Raw genomic sequence first — 8726 nt, 5'->3', positions numbered from 1 at the left:
CTGTAAGAGCCACACAAAACTATTAAGAGTGATACTTTGAAGAAAACTCGTAAGAGTGATACTTTGAAGAAGATGTTGGTAGTGACTGAAGATAGGGGTGAAGGAGGCTTTTGCGCTTTTACCCTATACTTATCCATAGTTTAACAATTTTAAAATCCCATTGCTGGACATATATATCCAAAGGAGGGGAACTTAGTATAAAAGATGTCTCTACTACCAGGTTGACTGCAGTACTATTTACAATAACCAAGATTTGGAGTCAATCTAGGTGTTATTCAGTGGATGAATGGATAAAGAAATTGTGATACATATAAACAATGGAATATTATATAGCCATAAAGAGAACAAAATCTTGCCATTTACATACATTGATGGAACATGGAGAACATCATGTGAAGTGAAATAAGCCAAGCACAGGAAGACAAATCTTGCATATTTTCACTCATATGTGAGAGATTAGTATTTTTTTAAAAATTGATCTCCCGGAGATAGAAAGTAGAATGATGTTTATCAGAGGTTGGGAAAGGTAGCAGGGTGGGGAAGACAGAGGAGGGATGGTTAATGAGTACAAAAATGTAGTTAGATAGAATGAACAATATTTGATAGCACAAAAAAGTCACTATAACCAACAATAAGTTAAGGTACACTTTAAAATCACTAAAGAGTGGAATTAGAATTTTCTTAAAACAAAAAAAAGATAAACGCCTGAGGTGATGGATACCCCAATTACTAGGATTTGATTTCATTCACATTGTATGCCTGTATCAAAACATTATAGGTAGCCTATAAATACCTAAATACAACTATTATGTACTGGATTCGATTTAATTCACATTGTATGCCTGTATCAAAACATTATAGGTACCCTATAAATACCTAAATACAACTATTATGTACCGGATTTGATTTAATTCACATTGTATGCCTGTATCAAAACTTTATAGGTACTCTATAAATACCTATATACAACTATTATGTACCGGATTTGATTTAATTCACATTGTATGCCTGTATCAAAACATTATAGGTACCCTACAAATACCTAAATACAACTATTACGTATGTATCCGTAGTAACTAAAAAGAAAAAAAATTTACAATGAGAATAGATATTGTTTGTGTAATTTTTTAAAAAAATAATGTATTAGTAAGGCAACCTTTAACTTTATTTTTATAGATGGTATAAACACGGGGGTGTGTCTATTCACTCATGTGTAAATTACATTCTCTGAAAAGGGCTATTATTATCGTCAGTCCTTAAGAAAGCTAAAGGACCAGATCTCAAATGTATCAAGAGATTCTGGAATGTCTTTACTATAATACATTTAAACTACTGGATACCTTCCTTAAGGTTGTAAACAGGCCACAATTTCTTAATTCACAGCCTTTTACACTACGATTGCATTTAAAACTATTTGTCCTGTGACTGGTTCCAAGTAGACTACAAATTTTTTGAAGGCTGTTTCTATCACAGTTTTATCACTGACACCAAATACCTGCTCAATCATATAAATAGCTATCATTTATATTGGGTTTATTATGTGTTATAACTGGTTTAAGTCACATACACACATACATGTTCAATCCTGGGAACACAGAAAAGTGAGGCACAGGGAAGTTTAGTTAGTATTTTATCCACTGGTACATAATGACATTTCTGGAAGTCAGGTTCTAAAAGGCTGTTATCTTAATTTGGAGACAGGTAAGATACACACATATTTGATATATGTTTGCTAAAAATGAACAGGGCACAAGTATAATACTGTCCACACATTTAACAGCAGATTTTTCAAAGCCATAGATGCCTCTTTCAGTAAACTATTTTTTACTCAATGTTCTGAATATATGGAATTGAAAGGCACTAACTTTTTTTTTTTTTTGAGACAGAGTCTGACTATGTCACCCTTGGGAGAGTGCCATGGCGTCACAGCTCACAGCAAACTCAAACTCTTGGGCTTAAGGGTTTCTCTTTCCTCAGCCTCCCAAGTAGCTGGGACTACAGGCGCCCACCACAATGCCAGCTACTTTTTTTGTTGGAGTTGTCATTTTTAGCAGGCCCGGGCCAGGTTTGAACCCACCAATCTCAGTGTATGTGGCCAGTGCCCTAACCACTGAGCACAGGTGCCTAGCTGAAAGGGGTACTGAGTTACTTTCAAGGCTAAGTATAAGTTACAAAGCTGTATTAATAAGCAAAATATGTTTTCTAGCCTGGTTCTAATAGATACTGTAAATATCAAAAAGTTGACTAAAAATTGAAATTCAAGATTCAAGAAAGTTCTAAAGTAGCACAAGCTATTCCCAAGCATAAGAAAAATTCTTATGAAAAGTGAAACATAGGAAAGGAGTGAACAATAAGAACTCCCCCCCCGAAAACCTTTAAAAACCTTAAAATCTATCTCTGCTTTTTCCTTACTCATCCAATTATTCATTCATTATTCCATTTGTTAATTCAAATACTTAAGAGCTCACTGTATGTGCCAGTATTCCCTCTTTATATCACAAAATTTCAAATTCAGTCTACTGGAGATTTTGACCACTGAAACACATATCCAATTTGATAATGGAAAAAAGGGGGTAGGAATCACGTTAATTTACTTAGCATCTGAATTTCCAAGAAAAAGAGTCATAAGAATAGAAATAGACCCCAACCTGCAAAGACTTTAACTTTCTCCTTTAAACCTTATGTTTATTTTTATCATAGTATTTCTTAGTTGGAAAAACAAACCCTCACAAGCTATTAGGAAAAAGGGGGAAACACAAAGGACCTGTCATTAATGAGTAAAAAACGGCAACATTAACTAGCAGACATTTTTAAACTGCCTAAATACATCATGTCTTTTACAACAAACAAATAGAACTATATAGCAAGCCATGTTCCATCACTAAATTTTCAGAATCATACTTTGAGATAATCTTTATAGCTAAAATGATAACCAAATGAAATTTTACAATGAAGAAAAACTCTTAAGTGACCTTTGCAATCACCAGAACAGCTAAAAAGTAACATCTTGGAGATAGTTTTTTATAAAAATACATTTCAACTGTTATCTTAAGTCTTTGAAAATGAAGTTATTAATTAAATAGGTCCTTATCAACAATAGCACAGTAAATATTTTTCTGAAAAGTACTGGTGGATCAAATCTTTCTATGTCACAAGAAAAATTTAATTCTCATTTCAGAGCTACTTAATCTCATTTTTGTTAAAGCTTCCACCGGCTAACTTACTTTGTTGTTAGCTTTAAGACAGTTAATCTTCAACATACATTCAATACATTTATTAGTATAGCTACTGTAATTTTTTTTTAAAAGCCGAAACAGAAAACAAGTGTTGAGAAAGATGTGCAGAAAAGCAGTGCTTGCGCACTGCTGATAGGAATGTGAAATGGTACAATATGGAAAACAACATGGTAGTTCCTCACAAAACTAAAACCAGAGTCACTCTATGGTCCAGCAATTTCATTTCTAGATGTAGCTCAAACAAACTGAAAGCTTCAGAGAGACATCTGCAGAGCCATGTTCATAACAGCATAGTAGCCAAGAGATGGAAGCAAAAAAACCCGAGTGTCCACTGCCGGATGAAGGGATAAACAAAGGTGGTATCTCCATACGATGGAATATCACAGGCATAAGGAAGGAAATTCCAACACATACCACAACATGCATGAACCTGAAGGACATTATGCTGAGTGAAATAAGCCAGTCATGAAAAGACAAAAACTATATGACTCCACTTATAAGAGGTATCTAGTATTCAAATTTGCATAACAGAAAATAGAATGAAGAGTGCTGGGGAGAAAGGGAAACTGCTCGATGAAAAATTCTTGGAGCACAGTCACACAACAATGTGAATAAACTAAACACTACTATATTGTACACTTAGAAACGGTTAAGAAGGGAAATTTTATGTCAATGTTTTCTTACCACACACACACAAAACCCCACAATCACTCCATCATTTCTAAAACTAGGGAAAAAAATTCATGAGGTAATCACTTAATTTTTGTTTTTATAAATTCAGCTTTCACATATTGGATTTTTCTGAAAGGATTGTGTCTGGTAAATAGATAAGATTTTGTTAAATTATTACTACAGAACACATGAAAATTAATATAAAACTCAATGCATATGCAAAACAGTTAATCTCTGATGTGCCAAGGGACAGAGGGATACTATGATTTTTAAAATTCCAAACTTACAGAATTTATAGTTTATTTATAATTTATGTAAACATTTTCACCAAACTTCTACCAACTTTTTTTTTTTTTGAGACAGAGCCTCAAGCTGTCCCCCTGGGTAGAGTGCCTTGGCTTTACAGCTCACAGCAACCTCCAACTCCTGGGCTCAAGCGAGTCTCCTGCCTCCGCCTCCCAAGTAGCTGGGACCACAGGCGCCCGCCACAACGCCCGGCTATTTTTTTTTTTTTGGTTGCAGCCGTCATTGTTGTTTGGCGGTCCGGGCTGGGGATTCGAACCCACCACCTTAGGTGTATGTGGCTGGCACCTTAGCCGGTTGAGCTATAGGCGCCAAGCCACCAAAAATATTAAGCAACAAGATTGGCTTATCTTAGTTTCAAATTCTCTTTCTAACCCTCTAGAGTTAAGTAGAAAACATACAACACATACACCACAAGTAGCAAAAGGCTGGGTAACTAACTGGATAACTAGTCCTGAAGTTAAAACACATACACACACACAAGAATTTCCTTCCTGTATATTAAAATCAATTTCTTGATAGGAAAATAATCCAGCAACACATTTAAATTGAATTATTTTCTCCTGTATGAGAAACAGACATATGTTAACAATCTTACATAAAAAGAACTTAGTATTTCAAGTACCTAAATTTTTAAAAACCACACTGAGAAAGTACCTATGAACGTAGTAATTTCACCCAAATCTTTAACATCTGTGCATAGTAATTTTGTATTTCACCACCATCAGCTATGGCATTTTGAGTACTTCAGGGAAAAAGTCAGTCAAGAGGCTAATCCCACTCAGCCTCCTCAACACCATTCTTGACATACAGCAATAGAATGTAAACACAAGATCTGAACCCTGAACCCTGAGCCCAGACACCACTAGAGCCACAAAAACAGAGGATGTTATCAAAGAGAAAGGCTGGACATTTCCCAGACTGCACTAGGTGTTGTGCAGTGGGTCACAGGAATGACCTGCAACACTCTTAGCAGTCTAAGACAACCCCAGAGTTCAATTAACACGTGGAAAGGAGCGGATCACTATGGATTTCATACAAATAGTGACAAAACTGAGACCAATTATACCAGCCTGAAGCCCTGCCTTGGGATGGAAACCAATGGTCCAGGGGGTGTCCACCCCCCCTTCTTTTTTCTGCCACACATTGGAAAAACAGTTGTCTTAGGTCACACATTAAACACACACTAATGAAAGCTGATAAGCAAAAAAATAAAAAGGTCCATGCTTAATTTCCACAATATCCAACACCACAGATAAGTAAAATAGGCCTCAAAAAATTCACCTGCTCCCCATAGCCACAGGTTGAACACCCCAGGAAAAACTCATAAGCGAGGGTTAGTTTTCTACTATGAAGGTATTTCCTGAGAGGATTTAAGCAACTCATCATCTTAAACAAAGATTAATTTTTACGAAATTGTCTACTTTAAACTTTGGTATCAAGATAAAAAAATGTTTTAAGTTACTGCCAATCCTAAGACTTTGGTGTCTGGCACCTAATCTTGTGGAAATGAACAGTACAAATAAAATACTGTATGTGCTTATGACTCTTCCAGTGAAGAGTATGGTTAACCTAGTCCAACTGGGGCGGAACCATGAGGGTGAGGAACTGAGGAGTACAGAGTACACCAGTTGCTCAAGAAAAATAACTGATGCTAGATAGAGGCCAGCATAACATAGGGATATAATGTCATGTCAGGAATGAACCCCTTCCAAGCTCTAAATCTAATGTTAAGTTGTTTCATTTTTAGGAGATAAAGAAGATGCATGAAGACAGAAGACAAACAAAGGGAAATATTTGGAAGGACTTGAAAAAAGTGTTTTAAGTCTTGTGGTATATTTAAACTAGAACTTCAAACTGGTAACACCTATTTTTAAGTACACAAAGGGCTAACCAAGTGCCTCTTCTAGGCACTGTGCTGAGCCCTCTACAGGTACCATCTCATTTAAGCTTTATGATAACTGCTCAGAAGGTTGCTATTACCATCATTTCAAAAGGAGGAAATAGGCTCCGAAGCATTCAGTGGTTTGCCCAAACTCACGAGTGGAAGGATCTGCTTCCAGATTCTTGCTTTTACCCAACAGATATGCTGCTTCCTTAAAGAAAAGGAAAACTAAAGCAAAATTATAACGAGGTAAGTTCACTAGTAATTGAAAGAGCTTCTGGACTTTTAACAGCCAAAGTAAAAGAAGGAAATTAAGAAATGTCTATTTTCAGAAATTTTACTTTAATGATATTTGTTTTGGGAAATATGAAAGAGACTAGCCTGAAGTCTGAAACGGAACAATGAACCTCCTGAAGCTCCTCTGAGATCTAAAAATCTATATACATGTCCTAGTAAATAATTCTACCCCCATAACTAAAGGACCAACTAGAAATGCCCTATGTTAAATCTATTACCACCACACCCATTCTCTATTCTGACTTCTTCCAATTCTTCTGGTTTTGAGTTTTCTAGATCTTCTTTCAAAAAGGCAAATTTTGTTTCCCTTACCATAACTCATCATTTTGAGTTCATTCAAAATGACAAAATTGAGGAAAAAAGTCCTTGCTCCTCCCAATCTGTTATCTTTCAAAAAACTTTAATTAGAAAAGGTCATCTTAATAAACAGCATCTAAAAGCTGCCAAGTGATTAAGTGTTTAACTTAATTTTCCAGTTATATTAAACCTCTCTATATTAAGAAATATGAACCCATTTGATCTAAGATTGCTCATTTTCAAATGAGAAAATTTTGAAAATAACATAGAATAGAGGAAAATCTAAGGACTCACAAAATTGGGGTTGATGCACAGTAGTTAATTCATTCATTTTAAAGCTGCTTCTGATATTCTGAACCCATGAATGGCAATGAGTACAATATTGCATGTAAAAAAGAAGTGACTGCTGTATAACAATGCATATTAAGTATGATTCAGTATACCACAAGGACAGAGAATTGGCACTACATAAATGTAATCTGCCTTGGGTTCACAATATAGCAGCCTCATCATTTCATCAAAAGCACTGTAATCACGTCTGCAAAATTAACTGCAACTAATTCCTAGTAAATCTCGAATTAAGTCTAGACCTGTTTGCTCACTTTTTGAATTTTATAAAGTGCTTTCTCTGGTGCATACAAACTGAAACTTTAATATTCTACTTAATTGGGACCAAGATAAGGGATCTACAAAAAACAGCAAGACTATAAACAAGTTTATCTTCCGCTGATACTGATTAGAGAAGTTAATCTCTCCCAGAAGGGGTGGAAAGACTTAACAGTAAAGCCAGTCTGCTAACCACAACTCTTACTATTAATCTTCAATTTCCCAAAATGATTTTCTCAAAACTTAAAATGCCAAAGTGGACAAAACTGGGGGCGGGGGTCCGCTCTTAATACCACTGATTCCATTCAAATTCTTAATCCTGCCATAATGTACCCCTTAGATTCAAACTTCAAGGTGATTCATACATTTGCGTTAAGTTCTTACAGAATGAGTATTTACTTTGGACACATATTGAAGGTTTCCCCTTAAGATATACTTCAAGAAAATGAGACAGAGTTCTAAAAAGTGTGCCACACTTCATTGAAGCGTTTCTTGTGTTCTGACTCTATACTTTTCCCCCCAATCTCATTAAAACCGTCTGACTAAATTTAACAAGCGGCTACATTTTCTCTAGCTTTATTCCCAGCACGAATGAAGCATATATCAACGTATGCGCTGTCGCGACAGGTGGCGATAAGGACACAAGTATCCAATGCTTAAGTTCTCTTTAAAATGTTGCTATTTCCCCTAAATTTCCGTTACTCTGACTCCGCGTCAAGGCAAGTTTTTCCAGGCCATTGAAACAAAACCTGCACGTGCAAACTTAAAAAGTTAGCGTCCCAGGCCCCCGCGCAAATCCCCCAACGCACAAAGGCAAAGACGCCCGCGGCGGGGGGACGCCCGCGGGACGGGACCGCAGCCGACCACGCGAGCCCTCTGCGGGAGCCCGGGGCCGCGCTCGGGGTCCGCGGCCGCCGAGCCTTCAATGGAAGCGGCGAGGATGGGGGCGGGCAGGGCGGAAGCTGGGTGCAGATCGCGGCGACACAGCCGCCGCTCTTTTCTCTTCCCAGGGCTTTCGGGGCGGGCGAAGTCCCCTCCGGAAAAGGCCCGGCGCGGGCCGGGTCTGGGCGGCGCGAGGCCCTCGGGCCGGGGGGAGGCAGAGCCAGCGGAGACCCCGGCCCCCCCAAGCACTTTCGAGGCGTCTCCCACCCCCCACGACAAGATGGCGACGTGGACAGCGGGGGAGCCCAGCCGGCGAGGCTGGGGGAGAGGAGGGGAGGGGAGGGAGAAGGGGGAGACGAGAAACAAAAAGGCCGCCCCCCCAGACCCAGGCCGGCCCGCGGGGGCGCCGGCGGGAGGCGGCCGGCCGAGGCGACTGGCTTACTTTTTCTTGTCGTTGGCACCGCCGGCGCCCTCCATGGCGAATCGGTCCCCGCGGCGCCTTCGCGGCCCGCGCCCCCAGGCTCGCTCCGGCCTAAGGGCCGCTCCCC

The 8726-nt window shown here is 38.6% G+C and overlaps 1 protein-coding gene across 3 annotated transcripts in view; it reads right to left on the bottom strand.

The window, feature by feature from the left end:
- The window catches only part of HIF1A (hypoxia inducible factor 1 alpha subunit), a 43986-nt gene extending 35267 nt beyond the window's left edge, over positions 1-8719 (bottom strand). For 2 of the 3 annotated variants that reach the window (XM_023515887.1, XM_012807982.2), the window contains exon 1: positions 8621-8719. In XM_023515887.1, the coding sequence (XP_023371655.1) occupies positions 8621-8655 (35 nt within the window). In that variant the 5' untranslated portion in view covers positions 8656-8719. Of the gene's footprint in view, positions 1-6619; positions 6854-8620 lie in introns of those variants that run through there. The other variant, XM_023515888.1, reaches the window with a different exon arrangement.
- Positions 8720-8726: the final 7 nt, after the last annotated feature.

Source organism: Otolemur garnettii, unplaced genomic scaffold, assembly GCF_000181295.1.
Source record: "Otolemur garnettii isolate 467f Iridium unplaced genomic scaffold, OtoGar3 scaffold00081, whole genome shotgun sequence".
NCBI lineage: Eukaryota > Metazoa > Chordata > Mammalia > Primates > Galagidae > Otolemur > Otolemur garnettii.
Note: the sequence above shows the minus strand (reverse complement) of the source record. Positions and strands in the feature narration are given on the sequence as shown.